General features: G+C 41.7%; 1 protein-coding gene across 8 annotated transcripts in view; it reads left to right on the top strand.

Annotated features, from left to right (window-relative positions):
- Window positions 1-24,128, top strand: part of LOC101481790 (filamin-C) — a 62,788-nt gene extending 38,660 nt beyond the window's left edge. For 4 of the 8 annotated variants that reach the window (XM_024805642.2, XM_024805639.2, XM_024805643.2 and 1 more), the window contains 21 exons: window positions 1,299-1,488; window positions 1,574-1,597; window positions 2,731-2,978; window positions 4,006-4,098; window positions 5,154-5,253; window positions 10,561-10,701; window positions 10,861-10,989; window positions 11,179-11,352; window positions 13,470-13,631; window positions 15,884-16,087; window positions 16,174-16,326; window positions 16,590-16,712; window positions 16,848-17,105; window positions 18,117-18,386; window positions 18,722-18,859; window positions 20,326-20,441; window positions 21,063-21,195; window positions 21,582-21,758; window positions 21,839-22,057; window positions 22,445-22,651; window positions 22,741-24,128. In XM_024805642.2, the coding sequence (XP_024661410.2) occupies window positions 1,299-1,488; window positions 1,574-1,597; window positions 2,731-2,978; window positions 4,006-4,098; window positions 5,154-5,253; window positions 10,561-10,701; window positions 10,861-10,989; window positions 11,179-11,352; window positions 13,470-13,631; window positions 15,884-16,087; window positions 16,174-16,326; window positions 16,590-16,712; window positions 16,848-17,105; window positions 18,117-18,386; window positions 18,722-18,859; window positions 20,326-20,441; window positions 21,063-21,195; window positions 21,582-21,758; window positions 21,839-22,057; window positions 22,445-22,651; window positions 22,741-22,928 (3,447 nt within the window). In that variant the 3' untranslated portion in view covers window positions 22,929-24,128. The remainder of the gene's footprint in view (window positions 1-1,298; window positions 1,489-1,573; window positions 1,598-2,730; window positions 2,979-4,005; window positions 4,099-5,153; window positions 5,254-10,560; window positions 10,702-10,860; window positions 10,990-11,178; window positions 11,353-13,469; window positions 13,632-15,883; window positions 16,088-16,173; window positions 16,327-16,589; window positions 16,713-16,847; window positions 17,106-18,116; window positions 18,387-18,721; window positions 18,860-20,325; window positions 20,442-21,062; window positions 21,196-21,581; window positions 21,759-21,838; window positions 22,058-22,444; window positions 22,652-22,740) is intronic. The other 4 variants (XM_024805640.2, XM_024805645.2, XM_024805646.2 and 1 more) reach the window with 2 other exon arrangements.
- The last annotated feature ends 3,293 nt before the right edge of the window (window positions 24,129-27,421 follow it).

Below are 27,421 nucleotides of genomic sequence, written 5' to 3'. Positions count from 1 at the left end.
TAGCAGTTCACATCTGACCTGGCAGATGGTAGGATGTTAGGTAAATGCTCTTAGTTAAAGCCTTTTAAATGAAGCTCATAGTTTCCTGTGTTAGAGTCCAAGTACTTGAAATATCACTTTCAATGTTCATCAAATCAACAACAGATTCAAAAAGATTATCTGCTGGAACGTTAGAAGCAAATTTTCATTGGCAGCACTTTGCTTGGCTTCCACCCCTCTGTGGTCTGCACGTGCACTGACTCCATTCAGTTTGTTTAACGAGTTAACAGACATATTTGATTTTGAGTTGTTAACTAACCAGAGTTTTTGGTAAACCTGCTTCCATTCAATGATCCATCCATCCACTTGTCTGACCTGTCATTGCTGCAGTGAATAGTTAGATCCTGTGAGAACACTTGTGGACGTGACAAGCCCACTGCTCTCAAACCATCAGCGGCCATCAGGTCTACGATAGTGTTCATAATGCGGTAGCTGTTAATCTTTCTGATACACACTTTAGTTTTTCACATGGATATAAGCTGTAGATGCCTGCTTCCACACACCAGGGGGCGCTGCTGCACAGGGAGGTTAAATCTGATTTTTTTATTTTTTTTTATTTTTTTTACACCTGTTTTTACATTCAACTGCTCATCACTGACACAGTGAAAAGTTTTAGATCCAGAAGTCTGAATTTCATGTTGGTTGTTTGATCTCTAACATATTTGTTTATCCAGAAAATCTGTTTTGTCCTCTTCTTCTGTGCAAGATACAGAAACCGGGTATTACCAATACTGCAATGAGAAGTATATTCTACTTTGTACAAAAGCAGGGGCAGGATGAGCAGTGCCAGAGCCCTACAGAATGACCTGCAGCAGGCTACTGGTGTGAATGTCTCCGACCAAACAATCCATTGATTGCATTTATGTATCACAAAGATTCCTAAAAATCATCAAAAGAAGTTGGAAATTATCATTAGAGACCAAAACAGTTTCTGTATCAGGTTGTAAAGATGTTTATTTCTAATGTAAGGTTTTAACTGATGCACTGCTGAAGCCTCTGCTGGACATCAGAGGAACTGCAGGTTTGTAGCTTCCACCCAGCAGTTCAGTTTGTTTGTGTCCACACATGAAGAAATGAGCCTCAGTCTGGTGACCAAGAAGATCTCTGATCTCCGTAAAATAAAATTAATTTGACTTCATATTACTTTTCCCTTTTCTTACTATCGATGGCAGATGGTAGGAGACCAGTGATGGGCAATGGGACCTATTTATGTTTTCTGTACCCCAAACATGACTAACTTCTTGTCTGTACGCTTCCAGGATCCAGAGGGAAAACCCAAGAAGGCAACCATTCGAGACAACAGAGATGGGACTTACACAGTGTCCTACGTGCCGGACATGGCGGGCCGCTACACCATCACCATCAAATACGGAGGAGATGAGATCCCGTACTCACCTTACCGGATCCACGCCCTGCCCACCGGAGACGCCAGCAAGTGTCTGGTCACAGGTTAGGCTCCACCCATCAGCACTGAAACTTAAACTTTATCATTGGAAGCTTAGCAGCATCACTGATTGTAGTTGTTTTCCTACAGTGTCGATTGGAGGACACGGACTCGGTGAGTGGCCTCAACTTTCTTAGACTCACTGAACGCCAACAGATAAACAGCATTACAGTTTTGCATAAAAAAGCAGCTGCTTAACTAACCAACCAGCAACTACACATATATACTGAACGGTGGATATTTAAAATGGACACTGATTCATTGAGTTTAATGTTTTCTCAAATTTTGGTTCTGCATTGTGACTGGAATCCAGCTCTGTGTGTGTGTGTGTGTGGGGGGGGGTAGTTTGCTTTAAAAGGTAGGATACCATTCCTAGTAGTAAAGGTCACCTCAGAAGTTATTATTATTATTATTAATAATAAGAATATAAAATTAGCTGGAAGCTGTTATATATGGAAGGAACTGAATAAAATAAGATGCTAAATATGCAGTGATTTCTGTTCTCAGAGGCCAGAAGATGGGCTGGGAGTTTCTCTGAGCTTTCAGAATGAGTGATGGGAAATGTCATTCGCTAAGCAATGGCTAAACTAAATCCCAGTACGCGCTGGGAACTGGACATCTGTCAGTGCAGCTTGAAGCTACTTAAAGATGTTTTGGTGTGTAGGGTGGAGAATTAAAAATGCTTGGAGGTCACTGGATAAACTCCAGTGGACTCCAGATGAGACCGAAACTATCTGTGGCATTTCTGCACTCATTTCCTGTCATCTATATTTGACATATGTGTAACTACCCACAATTACTGTCACTGTATTTGTCCAGTCAGTCTGTCTGGAAAACAGAAGGAAATCCAAGATTTATTATAAGTATGTTTTGCACTTTAAACCCACCCAAACAAATTCAAACACACTCAGTGCAAACTGAAATAAATGACAAAGACTTTAATTTATTGTTTTATTTAAGGGTTTCTATTGTGCAATAAACATATTGATAATAAACACAATAGAGATTAACAACCCACTCTAACAGCTCATTGAGCAGCACTCACTCTGAGGCTGGGTACACCACCGTTATCAGAACCTTTTTCTTATAATCACTGCTCACGATCACTCTTAAAGCTTCCCCTAATCAACTCAGCATCAATCTAAACATTTAACCTCCCTGGTATTAGTGTGTGCTTTCTTTCATTAACATTAATCACTTCAGAAATCACTGCTTTGACTCTGTTGGTTCCACAAATGTCTTGTCAGGTTCAGGAATTGGACCAACCATCCAGATCGGAGAGGAAACAGTCATCACCGTGGATGCAAAGGCTGCAGGGAAAGGTAAAGTCACCTGTAAGGTGTCAACGCCGGACGGAGCGGAGTTGGATGTGGATGTAGTGGAGAACGCAGATGGGACGTTTGATATTTATTACACGGCTCCAGAGCCAGGGAAGTACGTCATCACCATCCGCTTCGGAGGGGAACACATTCCTAACAGCCCCTTCCATGTCGTGGTGAGTCACCACCCTGAAAACACCATGATTTGGGCTTAGCTGATTTCAGTTTGGGACTGAGTTGGAGTCAAGTGGTCAGGTTAGCTTTGTTTTGCTTTGACTTTCTGGCCTGTTATTGTTGGTTTTATGGGGATGGATTTGGGATAGTTTAGGTTGAGGTTAGTTTAGGTTGGGTTAGGATTTTTTTTTTTCTTGGTTCAGAGTGGTTTTGTTTGGGATTTGTTGGCATGAGTTTGGTTTGGCTTTGGTCTGGTTTTTGTTTAGGGTTACATAGTTAGGTTTGATTTTGGATGGTTTGAACTGGTTTGGGGCAGTTTGGTGTTTGTTGGGGTTGGTTTTGGGATAGTTTAAGTTGGGGTTTTTGGATTGGGTTTTGTTTGGTTTGAAGGTCAGTCCTTCCAAGGCTTCTTCATGTAAATACCAAAGTAGTTTTACGCCTCCAACTATCTCAACCCATCTGAATCTATCAGATTTGGAGCCACTGGAGATCGATTAGCTAATGGCTCATTTATTTAACACTCTGTATAACTGCATGTCTTTCACAACTGATCTTGGGATTTTTTTTTTCATGAATATTAGTTGTCACTATGAAAAAACAAATATTTAAATTATTTAGTTGACCCCCAAACAAAACAAACTCTTTGAATAAAACTGTGAAACTGTGAATTCTTCACAGCATTGACACGATGGAGAAATCTCCAGTTTAAGGAAAATAAATGTATTATTATTTATTATTTTGTTCATCTTTTTGTTTTCTTTTATTTTTGTGGCTGTTTTTGTATTTTTTTGTATCTTATGTATGTATTTGTTTTATGTCTCATTTTTGATTTGATTTTAAGTTGCAGTCTATTTTATCCTTAATTTTTCTTTGACTATTTGTTTTATTTTTGTTTATTTATTGTATTGTTCCATATTTTAATTATGTTTCAGATTTATTTCCTGAAACTGTGGAAAATTGCTGCGCTTTTCGGTGTGTTTGTTTCTGGTTTGCTTGTGTTTGTAATGGCTGCACCTTGTTCCTCGTCAGGCAAGTGATACCATCCCAATAATAGAGGAACCATGTGACAAGCTTCAGTTACAGCAGCCCTACTCTCCCTATGCGGCCTTCTCCCCTCAATGGGTATCATCATTACCTCCACACCTGCTGTTTATCTGCCGCTGCGTCTCCTCTTCATAAAAACTGTCATCTGTTCCTCGCTTTGCCCTCCATCACTGCAGCGTTTCCTGTCCCACAGTCGATACCGACCCACATTCACTTATTGATTGATATCACATGTATATCTCATGCACATATCTTTCTTTCTACATAGCACTTTAATTCTTATTGTCTGCACTGAAGCACCGCAGCAATTTCCTAATGTTGTAAACCTCAACATCTGGCAATAAACCCATTCTGATTCTGATTCTGATTCTGATCTCTGGCTCAGCATGAGGCTGCATGTTTAATCTGCATGATCATCATCTCCTGCTGGGAGGGCAGCTGGGGGCTACTCTTATTAACACTACCCTCTGATTTTTACCCTCTGACTGGCTGATATCAGAGACAATTCAGCATGTCAACTTTTCTTCAACATCTGGAGAGCAGCTGATCCAGATGTTCTGACAATGTGATGATTTTAGAGAAATAGTTTCAAGACAGATTTGATCTGTTTTGTATTATTTCAGAGAATTGTGTATTTTCTTAAAATTATAATTTATTTTATTTTTATACTTTTATAATTTTTCATATTATTTTTAGTATGACATTATTTTAAATTTTAAATTTTGTTTTATTGCTTTACTCTATTTTTCATTAAATGTATTTAATTATAATTTTTTGGTAATTTTATGGTTTCGTTATAGTTTTCAGAGCTGTTGTCTCTATTTCATTTTGCTTCTTTATATCAAAATGCTTAGATAGGTTAATATTTCTTATATTAACCTATATAATATTATTTTCTTATTATCTCAGAGACTGTGCAGCAGTCATTTGTTCCAGTTCAGTTCTGATCGTTAGAAGCTCCCTTCCTTTCCCCGCTCTTAAACCAGTGTTACCTAAACTGGACCAGTCAGATGTCTCTGTCAGCCTCTCTGCAGCCCTGCTGTGCTTCCTCTGCCTCTCCCCTCTCTCTGGATGAAATCCCAGAGTTCCTAGTATGATGCCACTAACGCCCCTCCCCTCTTGCTCTGGTTCAGGCTACCGATGATCCCGTCAGCCCTGTGGATGGGCTGGAGCCGATGCTGCGTCCCTTCAGTCTGGTCATTCCCTTTACGGTGCAGAAAGGAGAGATCACAGGTAGGGCATCTTTATTTCTAATGGTAGTGTTTATGCAGTTTGTGTTAATTTTGTTTTGTTTTGTGGGCATTTTAGCCATTATTGGACAGAGACGGTGTAGACCAGGGGTCAGCAACCTTTAACACCCAAAGAGCCATTAGGACGCGATTTCCACGCAAAAGAAAACACTGGGAGCCGCAAATACTTTTTGACATCTAAAATGAAGATTACACTGTATATATTGTTTTTTACCTTTATGCATTGTGTGAACAACTAAGGTCTATTGCTTGTGAAATCCATGAAGTGCTACAGAGAAAATTACATTTCAATTTCAAAATTACAATTACATTTAGCAAACAAAAACTGTTGTGAGCCGCCACCCTTATATCGCCTTTGGGCTTTTGGAGCCTTGACCTGACTTTTAAAAAGTAATTGGAAAAAAAGCACTATGCTGCTAAAAAAAAATGAAAACTAGATATTTGCAAAATTCTGCCTAAATATGTATTTTACCTGGTTAATGTGTGTGGCGGGGCGTGGTCTGCAGCGCCGCTGCAGGGGAGGCGGACGCACCTGAGCGGCACCCGCAATCACGCCTCGCCGCCTTAACGTTTGTGCTATCTATGCTGTTGTGTTGGTGTGTGTCGGGATGTGAACTGAAAAGCTACAGCCGGCTGTATGCGTACAGCAACCGTGTGTGAAAAGTGGTAGATGCTGAAAAGCATGTTCATGGAAACATCGTTGGTCTGCCGTGGTATGTTTACAATGGAACTTCTGCTCCTGAACCTCTGCGCACTGTTACGTTATTTGAGGTTATGGATGTTATTTGACTGGAGGCATAACTCACAGACACAAGAGACGCGCCATTACTCCAATGAGTGTCCTTTATTATTTTTCATCCCCCCCTACAACAACAACCCAGCAGAAACGTTCCTACCACTTAACATTTACCTGATACTACATCCCCCCTACTAAATAGGATGTGATGCTGGAATACAACCAAGAAAACAGATTAGACCCGCACGCTTTAAAGTATATTATTACTATGTCCTTGTGCTTTATCTGGTAACAGCTTGTTTACTGAACTCGCTTGGTTTCAAACCAGACTACTCAGAATGTCCAAAAATAAACTCTCAAAGTATACAACTCTGAACACTAAGCATAAGTGCACATTTCTGAACTATTCAGTGCAGCTACAAACAACATGTTTAAACAGTGCAACCATTTGCTTTATTTCTCATTGTCTCTATGAGGGATGGGGTAGACTACCCAGCCCTCAGCCTGAGTGTGGGGATTATTCTGCCCCATTGCTCACTCAGTTCCAAGCCCTATGAGCAAACATAGTCTTTTAGGTATGCTGGAGGCCTCCTAGACCTGGGTTGGATTTGGCTCCCAGCTTCAGGAGTCTGCTGGCTGGCCCCCTGTGAGATAGTGTCTGGAACCGACACAATCTGTGCAGCTGGAACAGAGTTCTCAGGTGAAGCCTCTGGTGGATCGCCAGAAATCTCTGGTGCCCCAGGTGTCCATGTAAGATGGTAACGGTTTCTTCTCAGCGTGCCCTTTGCTGTCTCGATGATGTAGGACCTCGGTGAGCCTGCCATGGACACGACTGTCCCTCTAGTATCCATGTCTGAGACCCACACTTTGTCTCCAGGATTGAGCTGTAGCATATCATGTGCTCTGTGTCTGCGGTTGTAGTTTTGTCTTTGTTTTTGTCTGTACGATTGTTCTATAGCTTTGAGCTTGTCTGTGTCCGTACCTCTTGGATTTAGCTGTGATGGGATGACAGGAATAGTTGTCCTTATCCTTCTACCCATGAGAAGCTCTGTTGGGCTGTAGCCATTTGCCAATGGAGTGGCCCGGTATGCCATAAGGGCGAGATAGGGATCGCCAGACTTTTTAAGAAGACTTTTGATGGTCCTGACTGCCCTCTCGGCCTCCCCATTGCTCTGAGGGAAGTGGGGACTGGATGTCTCATGGCTAAAACCCCATTCTTGTGCAAATCTTTTGAAGGAATCAGACGAGAACTGAGGTCCATTATCAGAGCGAACCCGCTCTGGTATGCCATGATGTGCAAAGATTGATTTACAGTGCTCGATCACTGCCTCTGATGTTGTAGATGTCAGTTTGGCAACTTCGAAGAATCTGGAAAAGTAATCCACAATGACCAGGTACTGTTTATTCTCTATCTGGAACAGATCAGTTCCAACCATGGCCCACGGTCTTTGTGGGAACTCGGTAGGTAGCATGATTTCTTTGTGGTTAGTCCGCTCACGGCAGCAAGTGTCACAGGTCCCAATCACTTTTATCAGCTCACTGCTCAGGCCTGGCCACCAAACAGATTGTTTAGCTCTCTCTCTGCATTTCGTTATTCCCAGGTGTCTCTCATGTAGTTTAGACAGAATGTCTGCTCTGAGTGATGTGGGAATCACTATTCTGCTCCCATAAAGAAGCAAACCATTGTGGACTGTGAGGTCACCTGAAAATGGCAGATAAGGCTGGAAAACCCTTTCGATGGAGTACTTATCTGGCCATCCTTCCACACAGAACTTCTTCAGCTGGCTTAGAATGCTGTCATTGTCCTGATGTGTCTGGATTTCTCTGAGTCGTGGCTCTGTGGCTGGCAGGCTTGCTATGACGGACTCCACATACAAGTTGATTTCTTCCTCCGGCAAACCTTCAGTTGTGTCACATACAGGAGCTCTGGACAGTACATCTGCTGTTGCAATGTAGCTGCCATCACCAGTGTGTGTGTGAGTGGGTGGATGACTGGATGTGTAAAGTGCTTTGGGGTCCTTAGGGACGAGTAAAGCGCTATATAAATACAGGCCATTTACCATTTACCAGGAACATGAGATATGGTATAAGAGAACCTCATCAATCGCATGCGTAGACGTTGTATACGAGGTGGAAGCTCGTCCAGGCCCTTGGAGCCAAGCAACGAGACCAGAGGTTTGTGGTCTGTTTCAATGTGGAATGTTTTCCCAATTAGGAACTCTGCAAACCTCTCACAGGCCCATGTTGAAGCGAGGGCCTCCTTCTCAATTTGAGCATATCGCGCTGAGAGCTTTTGAAGCGTATGCTACTGGTTTCCACCCTAGATCGGCGTGCCGCTGGAGAAGCACTGCTCCCAAGCCATACGAAGATGAATCAGCTGATACGCACGTTTCAGCATTTGGATCATACAGAGCGAGCCCTGGGGGTGTTGTCAGTTCTTTTTTGATGCCGTCGAAAGCCTGCTGCTGCTGTGGCCCCCATGACCACAGGTTGGACTTCTTCAGTAGATCTCTTAGGGGGCGCGTTTTTTCCGCCAGGTGAGGAAGAAACTTTCCTAGGTGATTCACCATGCCCAGGAAGCGTCTCACCTCACTTATGTTGCTGGGCTCATCCATGGAACTCACGGCATGCACCTTGTCAGGATCTGCGCTAACCCCCGATGCCTCAATGACCTGCCCCAGGAACTTTATCCTGTTCTTGGAGAACTCACACTTGTCGTTCAATGTTACTCCAGCCTCCTGCAGTCGAACCAGTGCTTTTCGAAGTCTCTCATCATGCTCTGCTTGTGACGTCCCCCAGATGAGCACATCATCCATCTGGCAGAGGACTCCTTCTAAGCCCTCAAGAATGCGTGCCATCCGTTTCTGGAAGTGTTCTGGGGCTGATGAGATTCCAAAGCACAGACGATTGTAACAATACCGACCAAAAGGTGTAATAAAGGTCGTGAGCAAAGAAGAGTCCCTGGATAAGGGAATCTGCCAAAATCCTGCATTGGCATCCAGCTTTGAAAACACTTTTGCTCCTGCAAGCTGTCCTAGTGTGTGTTCTACTGAAGGGAGTGGATGCTTCTCTCTCATGACATATTTGTTTAGTTCAGTGAGATCGCTGCATATTCTCACTATGCCTGTGCGCTTAGGAACCACCACCATAGGCGCGCACCAATCAGTGGGCTCCTCCACCTTGGAAATGACACCCTGCTGCTCCATCCTGTTCAGCTCTTCTTTAACCTTTGGTAAGAGTGGAAGGGAGATTCGCCTAGGGGTCGAGAGGGAAAACGGCTGTGCCTCTGGTTTCAGAACAATATTGTACTCCCCCTCCATTTTGCCTAAGCCGCTGAAAAGCTTGGGGAATTCTTGTTTGACAGCGTCAATAGAGTCTAAGCTAATATGATTCACTCTAGCAACCAGCTGTAGTGCCACTGCAGCATGCCCGCTCAGCAGCGGTGTGCATAAACCCTGTACGACATAAATGTCTTCTTTGGTTTTGTGGTTGTTCTTGCTGAGAGTGGCTGTGAACATGCCTTTAACCTTCAGACGTGTTCCTCCTCCTCCATTGTTGCGAGCGCGGACGCCAAGGGGCTGCCAGACATTTATACAGCCGTATTTCACACATGACTATGAAAGGCGGAAGAGGAAGTAGTTCCTCTGAATGTAGACAATCCGAATGTTATAGTTTCTTCCCACTGTGTTCCTGTTAATGATAAACTACAAATTTACTCTAAATTACTAAAATATCGATATTTTAATGTGAGAATCGATTCTAGAACATAAATGATTGGTATCGGAGGAATCGATATTTCAGGATCGATCCGCACATCACTAATAAGAAGTCACTTTCATCTTTACGCAGGACTGTAAGCTATCATCTGTGAGGCGTGAGCAGTGTTTGTTTTTAGCATAGTTCACGGTGGAGAATAGCTGTTGACATAATGTGGATCCAAAGATCCATAATTTGCCTACCTGGGGTTGAAAGTCTCGATAAATGCAAGGTGTTTCGGCGGGTATGCCGGCTTCAGTGAGTGTGACGCTTATTTTCAGCCATGAAAAATATAATATAATTTTATATTTCAATATCACAATACTCTTCCAATTTAGGACTAAAAGTTAAAAAGAACATAAATAAACATAAATAAAATGCACTTCAGCAAAATATTTAAAAAAAATATATATATATTTTCCCAAACCACGCAGAGCCGCACTATAAGGACTAAAGAGCTGCAGGTTGCCAACCCCTGGTGTAGACAGACAGGAAAGCGGGTCAGACTTGAATCTGCTCTCTTCTGTGTGGCCATGCCGCACATGGTCGCCTGCTCATGCTCAGTTGGCACCCCAGTAAATGCTGTTTCTTAGCTTTGACATATCATTCCTAACCAGGTGACTTTGCATCAAAGGATGCACTTGAAGCATTACTAGAGGCTGATAACTTGCATAGTATTTTAATCTAATTTAAAAACTCTAATGAAATTTAACCTTTTGGTTATTGTGATTAGAATGGTTTCAGTCTAAACATGAAATTAGTCAGAATAACTGAACTTGTGTGTGTTTTATCCTCCAGGTGAAGTCCGCATGCCTTCTGGCCGAACGGCCCGACCTCACATCACCGACAACAAGGACGGGACAGTTACTGTGAAGTACTCGCCAACTGAACGAGGCCTCCATGAGATGGACATCAAATACGATGGCAACCACATCCCAGGTGATCCCTCCTCAGTGAATATGTGTTCTGTTTCTGAGGCGCACATTCTTTCGTCTTCAGCAGTGTTATCAGCAGACAGACTGACTTTCAACCTTTAATGTGAAAATCATTAAACATCACATTAACACACAGGTTCTCTGTGTGCTCTCTCTGTTACAGGAAGTCCACTCCAGTTCTATGTTGATGCTATTAACAGTGGTCATGTGACAGCATACGGTCCCGGCCTGAGCCACGGCACCATGAACCGACCAGCTACTTTCACTATAGTTACAGAAGATGCTGGAGAAGGTATCCCTCATATGTACACTAGTAGATATAAGAGCTGTTTAAAGCCTGAGCCCAGTTCTTCTCGGGCACGTAGACGGTGTTTATGACTGTATCTTTTATCTGAAATATGAAATGTGTATTTAATCAGAAGAAGACACCATGTGAAACTGAAGATAAGAAAGGCAGTAAGTGTTCCCACTCTTTCTACAGGAGGTTTGTCTCTGGCAGTTGAAGGTCCATCCAAAGCAGAGATCAGCTGTAAAGACAACAAGGACGGGACATGCACAGTGTCCTACCTGCCCACCGCACCTGGAGACTACAACATCATCGTCAAGTTTGATGACAAACACATCCCTGGCAGCCCCTTCACCGCCAAGATTACTGGTAAAAAATTCTCTCTCCTCGGGAAAGTCGGGCTTTTGTCCAGACAGCTCAGTTTTAAGCAACACTTTTTAAATGATTGTTCATCAAAAAGCAGCTGCAGCACCTATGACGTTGTACATTTTTATGATTTTAACAAAAGATGTAATTTGAATTTAATGTGTAATTTTTCAGAACTACCTCCAAGAATGTAGAAAATCTTCTTTTAAGAAAACTAACATGCTTAGCTTGAATATCTTCACAATCAATACCTTTCAGTACCTTCAAAACACATTAATTATGAAGCACGTGCAGAAAAAGATAGATATTAACTGTGTACTTGGTCACATGTGGATTGCCTTTAGTTGATTTCTATCTCTGTACGCAGACAACACTCTGCTCTATCTTCCTGTGGGACACCAAATATACAAAACCCTTTCCAATCAAAGCAGATATAAATGATCAGATTTTTTTTCAGCTAAATTCAGAAAATAAATTATCCAGCATTTTTATCTTCAGTTATTCAGTCATTTAGTCCTGTAAAAGGTTTCACTTTAACTCTAACAGCTTTAAAGTGTTCTGGAAAGTTTCTTTGTTTTGTCAAACCATGACGTGGCATGTGTTCTTCTTTTGGTTGTCTAACTTCTTGTAATTATCCTTCCTTGTCATTATAATATTTCCTAATTACATTATTTAACCTCCTGACCTTCACTGGCTCATTGTTAACCTGTCTATGTCACGATCTGGGGGGCAGATCATCAGGAGATGCAGGATGTGGACCCAAACGCAAGCACTGACAACGGCGTAGCTGTGAGAAAGTTTATTAATAATGAAAGGGGAAAATACAAACCAAAGCAGGGTATCGCAGGGAACTACGCTAACAAAACCTAAACTGGGAAGAGCTACGAAATAATAATACAAGAAATAAAAACCTGTGACTACAAACCTGAAAACATGGAGAGACACCTGGAGAAATACAGACACGCAGACGAACCAGTAACTAACAGAGGGAAACACAAGGCTTAAATAGACAGACGGATAACGAGGGAATGAGACACAGGAGAACACAGCTGGGAGTAATCAGACATGACCAAGGGGAAGCAAAACTCAATACATTGACATAGGACGCAGACTTTCAAAGTAAAACAAGAAACATAACAGACACGGACTTAACTAGGTGAGACAGCAACCATGGAACACAGAAACCAAAAGACTAGAAAAGATAAACAATGACAAAATCAAAGTTCAATAGTAATACAGAAACAAAACACTGGGTCACAGACCCAGGACAGTGACAGTCTCGGTTTTTAATTGTTCCTCCAAGTCTTGGCCATCAAAGAAAAGAAAAAGTATCTATATATGAATTACATCTATATTTACACATAGATTATTCCTGTCTTTCTTCTTTTTTGTGTGGTACGTGTATACAAGTGCTGAGGCAAAGTGGGGGTAATGATGAATATCATGAATCAGTAGAGTGCTGAGCATAGGGTAGGGATTAATCAGCGTGTACATACTTCTTCCTGCTCCATTTTGGACTTGATGATTAAGTGGTTTATTTCATGTCACTGAGATTTTCTTTATTTATTGTATTTTTTTGTGTGCATATGTGTGTGTATGCAGGTATCAGTGTATGTGTATGTTTGTATATGGTTTTTGTTTTATGTCAGACATAAAAGCTCATCATCATCATAATCAAAAGATTAAAAGATTTTCTGCTTAGGTGGTCCAAACTCTGGCATCGAGCTGTGAATGTTGATTTAGTCTGGATTTGGAGAGCACATTCCCCTGCCGAGACACCCCCCTCACCTTTTAAAGTTCCCAAGCTCCTTCTCATCATGCTCCACCTTTCAGTGTAGTTTTTTTAAAATTAGTCATGATAGTTGTTCAGTAAGCAGCACCTGTTACCCACGGTACGTCCATCACATGGCCAATCATTAGCTTAATTTCTGTTTTCAAATTGATGCCAGTTTAGTTTGTTTTAGTTTGTTTATGTCATTGCACGTTGTTTCATTTGTGTCGGTGCTGGCTTGTCTGTGGGTGCTGTAACCTGCATTAAAAGCTGCAGTATGAGTAAAGTTTGGCTGATTGAACTAAGCTGGTTTTCACTATTACTTTGTCGTCTCACATTTGATCTCCAGGTGACGACTCTATGAGAACATCCCAGCTTAACGTTGGCACGGCAACAGATGTTTCCTTAAAAATTATGGAGACGGACCTGAGCAGCCTGACCGCGACGATCAGAGCTCCGTCAGGAAACGAGGAGCCCTGCCTGCTGAAGAGGCTGCCCAACAGACATATCGGTCAGTTTCTATGCTTCAATGCTTCTCAGTCACCCTTTGGCAAAACGTGGACCAAAACCAAACAACATAGAATCTTTATTATTATCCAGATTTCATCAAATATTTGGTTTTCTAAATATTACATTCTTCAAATTATTACCCAGTCAACAAAGCTAGCTGTCCATCACTAATTCATCGGTGATAAAATTACCTTATTGTCCCTAAATAATAATGTCTTTATTAGGACTTGAAAGGGAAAACCTTCAGGTGCTGAAGGTCTGAAGCAGGCCAGATCTGAGACTATTGTTCATGTTTTTGGAGGTGACACAGGTGTGAGGATCAGAATATCGTCACAGTCAGCAGACAAGGCTGGACTGGGACAAAAAATCGGCCCGGGCATTTTGACTAGAGACCGGCCCACCAGGATAAATGTGACGTCATTCAGGGGTAAAACCGCAAAGGATTCTGGGAACTTGTGGCAAGAGGTACTAGCGCACGCAGGCTTTCAATTGAACTCAGTTACACAGCGATAAAAAGAAACCCAAAAGATGTCAAGAAGCTGTTGTATTATTAACTGCAATAGCTGGTCGCATGACAGCCACGGGAAGCCGACGGGTAAAGAGATCTTTTTTTTTTTATCGGATTACGTCGTTGAAGAGAAATTTTTAAGCCATGTTTCCGAAGTAAGAGCCGACGGATGGTCTGGATATACCAAATATAACGTCTCAGAACACTTCAGCTCACATGTTAGTCTGCTCCAAGCATTCCCACAAAGGTCAGAGTTTTGTAGTAGTTAATACGTCATTTTTCTTAACATAACTGGTGATATAGGTTACAAGCAAGTCTGGCGCTGAGCAGAAATTGTTGCGCTATGCTCCTTTATTTATTGTGTTTATTGTGTATAAATAGTGAATTGTCCTGACACAATATTGCGTTTCGCTTCTGTTATTATGGTACATTAACAAAACCATATACTTTTATTCACAGGATAAAACAGTTGTTTTGTATCACTAATTGTCCAGTGCGATTACAGCATACAATATTATTGTCACTGCTACATTTCTGTGATGCTACCAGAAATTATTTCCACTACTAATTAATTACCGTTGAGCTCAAAGGTCCTATTAATAAACGGTTAACGAATGTGTATCTATGAGGACGATTTGTGAGGCTGGTAAACTTATGATACGTACGATGGTCTTTCGTTCTACACGGTGCATTTCAAGGTCCTGTACCCATCCGTCGGTAAACTGTACCTGGGCTTGTTGCAGTGACCTGAAGTTACTAAACTTCATGAGTGTATGCACTCACTCCAAGAACCGTATAATTATAAATCTGAGCGTGATGAAAGTTGGGCAGCACGCTGACGTCTTTTGTCCACTCTGGGTGCTCCTAAGGGTCTGACCCTTTCACTCCTTTGATTTTTTTCCTCGTATCTTTTCTTTGTCTTTTCGTCGAGTCTGTCTTTGTACGGACCGGCATTGTTCTCCTTTTGTACATTCCTTTTTTGTGCGGCAAAGAAAAAACAGGAAGGTATTGGAACCGGAGAATGAACGTTTAGCGGTGCTGCAAATGCTTGCATTTGATGCGGTACTTGGATTGTTTTGCCACGAGTTCCCGGCATGCAATGCGCGAAAATCACGTGATTGCTAAACAAGGGGGCGGGTGAATCCGACCTCCTCGGCTGTAATTGGTCCAGCCCAGAGTCGATCATGACCAATTGGCCAATCCAACACCTTTCATTATATATACCCTTCCTAAAAAAAAAAATCCATCGGCCCATAAAAACAAAAAATCGCCAGCGGCCCACCGGGCAAATGCCCGGTATACCCGATGGCCAGTCCAGCTATGTCAGCAGACACTCAGTTTTTACATTTTTCTGGGTTGAATACTAGCTTAGTGTTGGCTGTGCAGATGTTAGAAAAGAGGTGAATTTGTGTTATCAGCATATGATGCAGTTGTGTCTATCCTGGATGCAGTTTGCACTTTACCATCGCGTTCTCGTCCTTTTGTGCAATAAAAATAAAAGTCCACATCCACACTGGAAACTGCCCAACTATTTTCCTCCTCTGACACACAAACTGAAATCAGCAGATTGTAGCGTGCAAAAACCGATAAGTGGGACAGATAGGTAGGCAGACGATTCAAAAGAACTGAACTACTCGGATCTCAATTCCCATTCCTACACGGACGTGTGATTTTCTACAGTAAAAAGAATTCGCACAGCTGTACAAGAGACTCCACGTTTCTGATGACATGTCTCTTTCCTGCAGGAATATCCTTCACACCAAAGGAAGTTGGTGAACACGTGGTCAGTGTGAAGAAGAACGGGAAACATGTGACCAATAGTCCATTTAAGATCATGGTGGGTCAGTCGGAGATCGGAGATGCCAGCAAGGTGAAGGTTTACGGTCAGGGGCTGGTGGAGGGACACGTGTTCGAGGTGGCCGAGTTCATTGTGGACACAAGGAATGCAGGCGAGGATTCAACCTTCATCCACACAATCAGAGCGCTGAAGCTCAGGATTTCAGATTCTAACCCTCAATGTCTGTGTTTGTGGCAGGTTATGGAGGTCTGGGTCTGTCCATCGAGGGTCCCAGTAAGGTGGACATCAACTGTGAGGACGTGGAGGACGGGACATGTAAGGTCACCTACTGTCCCACAGAACCAGGAAACTACATCATCAACATCAAGTTCGCCGACCAGCATGTGCCAGGTACGAAAAATTATTCCAAGTTTGATTTGAGGCAAATTAGTTTGTAGAAAGAGAACGTACCACTGCAGATGGTATAAAAGATGAATGCAGATGCCTGAAGTAGTTCTTCACAAGTACAAAACATTTTCCTGTAACTACCATAAAGAGTTAGATAGATCATTGGTTCAGATCTGATGAGCTAGGTGTTGATCTGATGCTCTGGACAAAGCATGAGGGTCTAAGAGTTTCGGCTTTCAGTTGTGATGTGATGTTTGTGTGAACAGGAAGTCCGTTCACGGTGAAGGTGTTTGGTGAAGGTCGGATGAAAGAGAGCATCACCCGGAAACGTCAGGCACCCTCCATTGCCACCGTGGGCAGCACGTGTGACCTCAACCTCAAAATACCAGGTGAGCTGTGATATCTGCCTCCTCCTCATCCTCCTCCTGTCGGCTCCTGCCCTCCCTGCTTCCTTCTCTTCACCTCCTCGTCTTTGTCCACTATTTCCTCCTCCTCCTCCTTCCTGCTTCTCCTCTGGGTCGCAGGAAACTGGTTTCAGATGGTTTCGGCTCAGGACCGTTTGACCCGGACGTTCACCCGCAGCAGCCACACCTACACCCGGACCGAGCGGACGGAGATCAGCAAAACCCGAGCCGGAGAGACCAAGAGGGAGGTGCGGGTGGAGGAGAGCACGCAGGTCGGAGGCGATCCCTTTAGAGACGTATTTGGAGATTTTCTAGGGCGAGAGAGTCTTAGTGGCTTCAGCGGGATGCCGACCGGCAGCCGACAGCCGCTGCAGAACGGTGTGTGTGTGTGTGTGTGTGTGTGTGTGTGTGTGTGTGTGTGTGTGTGTGTGTGTGTGTGTGTGTGGTAAGTGAGAGTGGCTGATTTAACAGAGTGTTGTGCTGTAATGGCCTCCCATGCTAACCCTCTAACCTGCTCTGATTCTTCCAGCTCTCTCACTTCTCTTTGTCTGCATTCTGCTGTCAAAATGTCTGGATTAAGGTAGTATTGTTATTCAGTCTGGCCTGATGTGGGCACTGTGCCTAATCTCAGATACAGCAATAAAGAAATGTGTTGGGTTTATAGTTGCAGTAGAAGGAAGGAGCTGCTTACAGGTTCAGCAGTCATATCATTGGTCAGATAAAAAATAAAAATTAAAAAAACCTTAAAAAGGCTCCAACAATACAAATACAGCCCAGAAGTCCAGTTCAGAGACTTCTGGGCCATGTTTGTACTGTTGGAGCCTCTAGTGGACTTTTGAGGAAAAGCAGGTTTTTTTTATAGGTTAATGGTTGCTGTTGTTTTTGTTGACTGAGACGTGGAAGAACTGATTTCTGTTCATCTTTAAGACTATTTTAAAGCAGAAAGACAAAGACAAACATCCATTAAGCATATTAGTAATACGCACTCTCAAGGAAACATTTTAAATTTGTAAAATTATTAAAAGATTGCAGTTCAAGTATTTACAGTATCATCACTATTTCTTATCAAATTCTTCATAAAAATGTATTTTCACTTAAATGTTACTATTGAATGAGATGATTTGTTCAAACTGAACTAACAATTGAAAAAAGAAAAGAGGACCTTGGATTGATTTCTGAGGAGCTCCACACCTAATTTTAGCTACTAAAAATTACAAAATAAACATGCTATAGACCAAAAACCTACAAAATCTAAATCCGTGACATATTAACCAGTGCATGATGCAAGATTTTTTTTTTTTTTTTGGTGCATGCTATGTAAAAACTGACTATGAAACATTTGCTGGATGAATCATCTGATCCTCAGTAACATTCTCCTAATCCTGTCAGGTGAGGCAGCTAACCAGGAGATGACGGCTCAGGTGACGAGTCCTGGAGGAAAGACAGAGGACGCAGAGATCATTAAAGGAGAGGAGAGCACCTACAGCGTCCGCTTCATCCCTCAGGAGATGGGACCTCACACTGTCAACGTCAAATACCGGGGCCAGCACGTCCCTGGGAGCCCCTTCCAGTTCACTGTGGGGCCCCTGGGAGAGGGAGGGGCCCACAAGGTCAGAGCAGGAGGCACTGGACTGGACCGCGGAGTGGCAGGAATCCCAGGTGGGCTGTAGGATTTACATTTGTTCCTTATCTCTTCTTCTGTCCTTATGAACCGGTTTCTTTTTGCTTCTTCTGTAACAACTTTGATTTCATTTGAATCTTTGGATGAAGAAGCATGCTGACATGCTCCTACATGTCAGCAAGGTTTGGTCACAGGAAACAAAACATCCATCTGTGATGTGTCAAATGAACTCTTGAAACACCCATGTTCCTAATTTTGTTTCACTGATGATATGTCTGCTATTTCAGTTCAATTTGAAAAATTTTCTTTACAAAAAGCTCCTCTAGTGGCCACCATAGGAACTGCAGCTCTCACAGTTTGTGTTGTTTTGCAGCGGAGTTCAGTATCTGGACCAGAGAGGCTGGTGCTGGAGGTCTCTCTATTGCTGTAGAAGGACCCAGCAAGGCTGAGATAACATTTGAAGACAGGAAAGATGGATCCTGTGGAGTTATTTACGTAGTGCAGGAACCTGGTAAGTCTCAAGAGATATTTGGCTTAAGCCTCTCAGATTTATTTCAGCCAATGAAAGAAGCCTAACCTTTTTCTGTGAGATGTTATCATTTTAATTTTAATACTTTTAATACTCTCTGATAGTTTTAATACTCTCTGACAGATTATTGTGGTGTTTATTTGTTTTTTGTTTTGTTTTTATTCCTCTGATTAATTGTATCACTCTTGTCTTTCTGTTATGGTGAAAAATTCCTTATTTGTGTGAAAATTTGACAATAAACATCATTAGGATTCTGTATCTGATGGTAAAGGGTTTGATCTGCATACAAACTTATATTCCACAAGGTTTCTACCTACATAGCAACAAAGGCACAAGCCTGGAATCACTACTTGAATTTTATCATTTCAAATATTCGCCCAGGACCAGTTTAGTTCAAATCCATCCATGTCACAGTATAATTATTGTAATTGTAAAAGTGTAAGCGTGCTCTGCCTCTGGAACGATATATAAAAATAAATTAAGAAAAAAACAGATTAAAGTTAGAACTCATGGTAAATGGGCAACTTTTGAAAAACAAACTTGCAGATTAACAGAAATAAAATTAGAACTTAAAAACAGTATAAGGCTACGTTCACACTGCAGGCGAAAGCGCATCAAATCCGACTTTTTTTTTTTGACCCTATGCGACCCATACCCAATCATGGTATGACAGTGTGAACGGCACAAATCCGATCTGGGTCACTTTCGTATGTGGTACTGAATCCGATACATATCCGATGTTTCAGAAAGCGACTGCTGTTTGAACGGTCAAGTCGCATTAAATCCGTCTTTTACGTCACTGACACAAGACAGACGCCAATTATCAGCGCCGGAGAAGCGCCCGATAAGACATCGCGAACGCTTCCTGGCCATCCAGTGAAACTGCTGGGAAGACGACGTTGGAGAAACGTGAACATTTTATTTGTACTGTATAATCTGCAGATTCTGACAGAAATCTGCAGCTGTCCTTTGAAGCACCGCTCCTCTAAAACAGCAATAATGATAATTATTAGGTTATTTACATTATTATGTAAATAACAAAATAACTTAAAGCAAAAATTGGGAAACGTGAAGTCCGAAGTCTTTATATTAAGGGCTATCAGTCAAACAATACTGTTTGCTCTGGGTCTAAACAGAGCGCGTTGTGTATGACGTCTTCTTTTGCGCATGTGGGCCGATTTGAGCGTTCACACTAGAACGCGTTTGCTGTCGCATTTTATTTGTAGTGTGAACGAGCAGACAAAAAAAATCGGATTTGATCAAAAAATCGGAATTGAGCATCAAGACCTGCAGTGTGAACGTAGCCTAAATGTTTTTGAAGTTCCCTGTTATAATGTTATATTGTTTTTGGGTTTTTTTATCATTGGATCTGCAAATTGTTGTGATTGTTAAAGTATTAAAGGAGAAAGTGCATATCCTTCCAACAATAATATATTTCTTTTGTTCAGGTGATTATGAGGTCTCCATCAAATTCAATGATGAACATATCCCAGACTCCCCCTTTACCGTCCCCATCGCCTCGCTGTCAGATGACGCTCGCCGCCTCACCATCACCAGCCTGCAGGTGAGGAAAGATCTAAATCTACCAGCTGAACTTACAGAAATGAAACCCTTTGAGAATTATATTTACTGTGGACAGATTTATTTTTAGAGTCTCAATAACTGTGCTGTGTTGAGGATTGTATTTGTGTTCATAGGTGTGTATATTTATCTCTGAATATTTAATCGCTGCCCTCTTTCTTTGTATGCAACACATTTATTCTTGAGATATAACAAATGTGTGTACAAGTAGGGAAAAAAAACAAAGTCACAATATGTTAAATTGTGAAATTAAAAAAAAAATTATGCTGGTAACATTAACAGAAAAAAGGCTATGGAGGAGCTCACAAAAAAAGACAGAAATAAAACTAAACTGACAAATTTCTATTTTAAAAATAAAAAAACTAAATAGTTTTGATTAAACAATTTATAGTTAAAGCCAAATCTTTAAAACATAGGCATAAATATAAAAACAGGCACTACAAACTTTATTAATCAGACCACCAAAGAAATCTTGTAAAAACACTTAAATGAGTATCTGCAGTACTGAGGAAGCATATTCCATTTGTTTAAAATAACCGAGAACTGCTTGTTGAACACTTTTAATCTCCATGGTCCAAAGCACTGAATCCCTTTTCTTTACCAGGAGATGGGTCTGAAGGTGGGTCAGGAGGCCTCCTTTGCAGTGCAGCTCAATGGAGCAAGAGGGCTAATTGATGCCAAGATCCACACGCCATCAGGAGCCACCGAAGAGTGTTACATCACTGAGCTGGACAGCGGTAAGACCCCATTATAGCTGTTAGTGAAGTGATCTTTAGGACTTTTGAGTACAATTAAAAACCAAACATGGATCCACCACGATTTCCTAACCCAGTCAAAATTACATTTGGAGTTCCACAAGGTTCAAGTCTGGGCCCACGACCTTTTAGTTTTTCAGGTTCAGATCACTTATTTGCTATAAATACAAGACTGTTATTTACTGCTTAACTATTAATTTTAATTTGTAATTTTTCAGAGTGTTTGGAAGTTTAAATCTTTCTTGTATTTAATCTTCATATTAAATACAGGATTATAGAGTCATTCGTATAAGAAACCTCTTTCTCAAAGTCTGTATTTACGGTGGTTATAGAACTGTTTGTAAATCAATGATTTCCTGTTTCTACAGATCAGCATGCTATCAGGTTCATCCCAAAGGAGAATGGAGTTCATTCTATAGACGTTCGTTTTAATGGCAGCCATGTCCCCGGCAGTCCCTTCAAGATCAGAGTAGGAGAACCGGGTCAGGTCGGAGATCCAGGAATGGTGTCTGCGTTTGGGTCAGGTCTGGAGGGAGGAACCACAGGTATATACAAAAAACAAAGTCTTTAACTTTGAAGCCATTTGATGAAAGAGAGTTTTAATGAGCGTTCTCACTTTATTTAGGCATGGCATCAGAGTTTATTGTCAATACTTGTAACGCCGGCTCAGGAGCACTGTCCGTGACAATTGATGGCCCATCAAAGGTTAAGATGGATTGTCAGGAGTCTCCTGAGGGGTATAAGGTTTCCTACACACCTATGGCTCCTGGAAGCTACCTGATCTCCATCAAGTATGGAGGACCCCAGCACATTGTAGGCAGCCCCTTCAAGGCCAAAGTATCAGGTGGGTCAATGACCATTGACCTTTTACTGAGGTCAGTCCGTGAGTTTTCCTGATACTCACGGGTATAGTTTCCTGGGGTTTCCTTGGAAATGAGGATGAAAGTGATTCGGTCTTGTTGTGTACAGTCTGCATGCTGCCTTCAGGCGTAGTGATTCCTGGAAATAAAGCATGATTCATCACTTTCCACTGATTCCTCCAGAGATAAAGAGCACATTCAGTTCTAAATAAAGCTTGTTTGGAACCAATTGTTTTTATGCACTTGTAGGACACCAAGCTCTACATAGCTGGTGATACTGACCATATGACTCCTTTTCCTCCTTTTCAGTAAACCTGAAGGGATGTCCACATACTGTTGGAGAAAGCTGACTCTAACTCTTCTTCTTCCAGGACCTCGTCTGTCAGGTGGCCACAGTTTGCATGAGACGTCGTCTGTTCTTGTGGAGACCGTCAGCAAGTCAGTAGCGATGGGCAGCCCTTTTGCCTCTCTGCCTAAATTTTCCTCAGATGCCAGTAAAGTCATCTCCAGAGGTGCCGGCCTTTCAAAGGCCTTCATTGGTCAGAAGAACACCTTCACAGTCGACTGCAGTAAAGCAGGTGACCATTTCGTCCCTCCTGTCTTTCGTGAAAGTCAAATCTGAGATTTTTCTTCACCACTCACGATATTTCCGTTTTTTTCCTTGCAGGCACAAACATGTTGATGGTCGGTGTCCACGGGCCGAAGACACCCTGCGAGGAAGTGTACGTCAAACACATGGGCAACAGGATGTACAATGTCACGTATACTGTTAAAGAGCAGGGCAGCTACATCCTCATTGTGAAGTGGGGAGACGAGAACGTCCCCGGCAGTCCGTTTCATGTCACAGTCCCTTAAAACTGAACTCTTCACTGTCCAAGACTGGATTAAAATGTGATCTGCATTATCTGGACTAGTTTATTTTCTTGATGACAGATTTTCTGTTAGTATTTCTGAAGATATGCAGCACTCAGAGGTCCAGAGGTGTCTGAGGTCACCATGAAGGGGAGACTGCATACATTTCCATCTTTTTTTGTGTGTCCACTTCTCTGAACTTTTTCATCACACCTCATATTTAGTGAAAAATTCAAGCTGCAAGTTGCTCTTTTGCTCCCACAAACCAAACAATTCAGAAGTTAGCTTAAACAGAAGAAACAGTTTTAACGTCAGTGAGGGGGGAAAAGTGCTTCCGAGTCCTTTATTTCTTATCTCCATCTGTAAAAACAGGAAACTATAAACTTTCTCTAAGAATCCTTATTTCTTACTGATGCTCATCCGATAACCACGAACACTTCAGACCCTTGGACTGTCTGCACTCCAGCCATGGTGACTATCGTCCAAAAATCTGATTGGTCAGTAGATGGTGAACGCTTACCTGCAACAAAACCTGGAGCAACTTTGGTCTGTAGCATCAGTTACCATGGTGACATACCACCTTTATAACCCTGAAAAGACAGAGTTAAACCCAAAGTTAGCTTGATAACTACAGATCCCTAAAAGCATTCATGTTTTCTCATGGATGAGTTTAATGTCTTTCGAAGATATTCTGAGTGAAAAATGGTGTTTAGTTAGCCTCAGCAGGCAAAGTCTCCCCTTCCTCAGCATTCAGTTTCAGGTGAGCGAGAGACTATCTTCCCTCCATGTTGAATCAGATGCACTCAGCAGGTCTCTGTATGTCAGGGTTTGTGCCAGATCGCTCATGTGGCGTAGGCCCAGTTGTGGGATGTGGAATGATCAAGATGAGCTGGGCTGTGACGTTAACAAACTCTTCTGTTTTTATTTATCCTGCAGCATTTTTCTCTCCTTTGATTTTCTTTGACAGAAAATGGTCTTACTGTTGAGAGAAGCAGGTGATGATGGATTTTTTTTTTTTTTTTAAACCACAGGAAGGAAGTGAAGTGGCGTTTCCTTTGTGAATGTTGGAAAAACAGTAGCAGATATTAGAGTGACATTTTATAGTGATTTTATATGTATGAGTGAAGCAAAGTTTAAGTGTTTGATATGTTAACCTTCTGTATTGCGACACTGTGCAGGCATAATAAAAGTTTATCTGTGAAATCTCTCATCTCATTTTCATGATGGAGAACAATCTACTGTGCTTTTCCTCTTTCCTGTGTTGTACAATAGACTGCTGTCTGATCTCATTTTCATAAACTCTTGGTATATAATGTCATGCAGAGGGTGTATTCTATTATGATCGTGTCAGACAGAAGTCCGCCCACCTGCTGTTCAAACCTTCTGATTGTGAGGGGTAGCCAACCAGAACAAAAGTTGTCCTCCTGGGGGAGGAGTGAAACAGCTTGTTTCGGACAGAAAGACAGATACAGGCCCATTATCTGAGACTCGGGTTACAGCTCCTTCAAATGGAAGCAGATGAAAAGAAATTCATAAAAAAAAAAAAATCTAATTTGTTCCAATTTTATGAAACACCAAAGACAAAAATGGTAAGGACGGGTCCAATACTCTGATTAAATAAACTGGGGCAATGTATTTGAAGTTGCTTGGAGACGATTTCTAGTCATATTAGACATTGTTATTTAAATGGCTGGAAGATGAGCAGTGTGAATATCATGTTCAGGGTTTAAGCAGAGAAGCTGCTGAATGTGATCTGAGGGCATCTGTGTGACTGTGGTGCTGCAAAGGACCAGCAGGTGGAAGCAGAAACCAGTAAAAACGGCAAATAGAACCCGAGAAACAGTCTTTGTTTTCAAACAAAGTCTTTATTGTATTTTGTTTTGAGAAAAAAAACAATACAGACTATATGAACCAAAATAAATACAATACCAGATTATTAAGCATGCAAAGATAGTTAGGAATTATCAACATGTTTTCTCAGTAATATTTAAAAATAAATTATAATTATGTCACATAGGTCAATAATAGCATCACAGTATGTTTTAATAATACCAGCCGCCATGCTTTCAGCAAAGGATATGAATGTTATCAGGTAGCACGGGATTTTCCAATAGATCCTGTTATGGTGTAGCTGATATCTTCAAGATGAACGTGACCCATGACTTCTCTTATCCAGTGGCCAAATCTTGGGGGGAAAGAGTCCTATTTAAAAAGATCCGCCTGGCCAACAGAGAAGAGAAGGTGTTCATATCACTCTCTGTGAAGTTTCCCACTTTGAAATTCCTCCTGGAAAGGCTGAACTTCTCTTAATCTGCTTAATGGATGTCTGTCTTCTTGTTTCTGCTTTAACAAGAAAAAAAACAACAACAAGAACAGACAATAGTTCTTCCATTATCTTAATCAGGCTGCCCAGCTACTCAACTTCTGAAGGCTGATCACACAGGAAGTGGCGAGTGCTGGTTGAGCGAACAGCCCAACGTTTGTGTTGAACTTGCTGCAGCGCTCTGCTTGTACTACGACAAGTTTTGCACCTGTCAGTCTGAGATATAGACGTCATACCTCACCGAGGTCAAAGTTCAAATGAACCTGCCAGGGGCTACCGTCAACTTAGCGGGAAACTGTGCAGCGAAGGTACTTCGTATGCGAGACGCTGAAGAACTAAAGCCTGCAGTTCCTTTGATGTCCAGCAGGGGCGCCAGCAGTGAATCAGTCTCATGCTAAAATGCTCAAAATTACAGCAGAAATAAACATGCTTACAGCATTTTTATATCTCACTGTTCAAATTGGACTGAGGCTTATTTCACATGTGGCTCATATAATCTGTGGATACAGACTGATTACCAAGTTAGTTAGCATTATGACATAGCACTTGTTTCGCTTCTGGAAATAAAAAAAAGACTATAGTAGTAGGTAAAGGGAGCTAAGCTTCAAAATGAGGATGTCGGGTTTGGTAACTAGTGATGTGTGATACCACTGATTTTCTTTCCAATCCGATACCAAGCAATATTCAGGGTGGTATCGACAATACTGATCCGATACCGATACTTTGTACAAAAACTTATTTTTATTTATTTTATCTCAAATTATAGTGTCATAATAATTACAGGACATCAGATTACTTGTTCTTATCACTTAATAATGCAGAGTTCATCATATAGAAATAACAAAACTGAAGTTGTGCTATTTGAACACCTTGCCTGCCTGCAGCACTAAAGGACTCCGTGAGAGACATCTGTCTCGCCCTAGCAGCACCTGTCCCTCTCCTCTTCAGTTCACCTCTGAAGGAAATCTCGGTCCCCGGTTTCTCCGTGGATCGGGTTTCCTCCGAGGCGTGGGCACCTATAAGCAGAGTTTTGTCTTTACCCTATAAGATTCAAAATTATTCAAAGTAACACTCAGGTATGCCGTTCAGCGGGTTAGTTACAGCGCCGGGAGTAGCTTGGGAGAACAAGGAAACACAGACTGCTTCAGGTTGCTTTCCCAAAATCAACTCAAAGGTTTATTCATCAGACAACAGTTTATATAGAGGAAAAAGGTTCGTGTGTCAGCAGATTCTCAGTTCAAACCGGTACAGACCAAATAAGGAAACGTCTTCCTGCCTTGTGAGCAGAGAAGTATCCTTTGTATAGTTTATCAGTTCAGCTACAATTTATGATTATCCCAGCAAAATACACTCCTAGACATAGAATATAGAGTTCTTTCATTAGTGAATTCTGAAACAAACCACCTGGCCTTTAACAAGCTCTTTTCTAGGAGATAAAGAAGGGAGGATGGGAGTAAAGAAGTGATCTCTGTGGTATTTTCGACCTTGGTACCAGCCTGTGATTCTTACACATTAATTCTTGGGTCACAGAGAAAGAGAAAAACAACTAGTAAATGGGCCTTATTGAGTAACAGTTTTCCTGTATAATATCACTATAAAACAATATCCTGTAAATGCTACCATGGTATCAAAATATCACAACAACCTCAACATACACTCGTCATATTCTGTGATATGATTTACTCTGAGGTGTTTGACAAGGTTAGTGATGTTGCCACAACCATACATGCCAACCCTCCCAATTTTTCCGGGAGAATCCCGAATTTCAGTGCCCCTCCCGAAAATCTCCCGGAGCCACCATTCTCCCGAATTTTTCCAGATTTTCCAGCCGGACAACAAAATTGAAAAACCATATCGCAGAATTCATAGCGCGGCCCAGCCTATTCCAGTTTCCAACAATGGCGGCAGCTGCTTAGATTTAATATTACTCTTATTTCGCTTTCTGGGTCGCAAAAAAACTTTTAACATATTTTCATGTGAGAATGTAGCTGTGTAAACTTCAAATATCTGAGCCGATCCAAACATCGTTTTCAAACCCCCGCGGTCTTTTGCTACTCGGGTTAAACATGATATAGTCACTTTGATAACTTAAAAATGTTATTGTTCGGCTTTTTCAGTGTTTTATTTGTTCGTGACTAAATCGGTTTGGCTGAGATTAAAGTTATTAGATTAG

The sequence above is a fragment of the Maylandia zebra genome, linkage group LG17 (assembly GCF_041146795.1).
Source record: "Maylandia zebra isolate NMK-2024a linkage group LG17, Mzebra_GT3a, whole genome shotgun sequence".
NCBI lineage: Eukaryota > Metazoa > Chordata > Actinopteri > Cichliformes > Cichlidae > Maylandia > Maylandia zebra.
The sequence above is the reverse complement of the archived record's forward strand: the minus strand, read 5'-3'. Positions and strand labels throughout refer to the sequence as shown.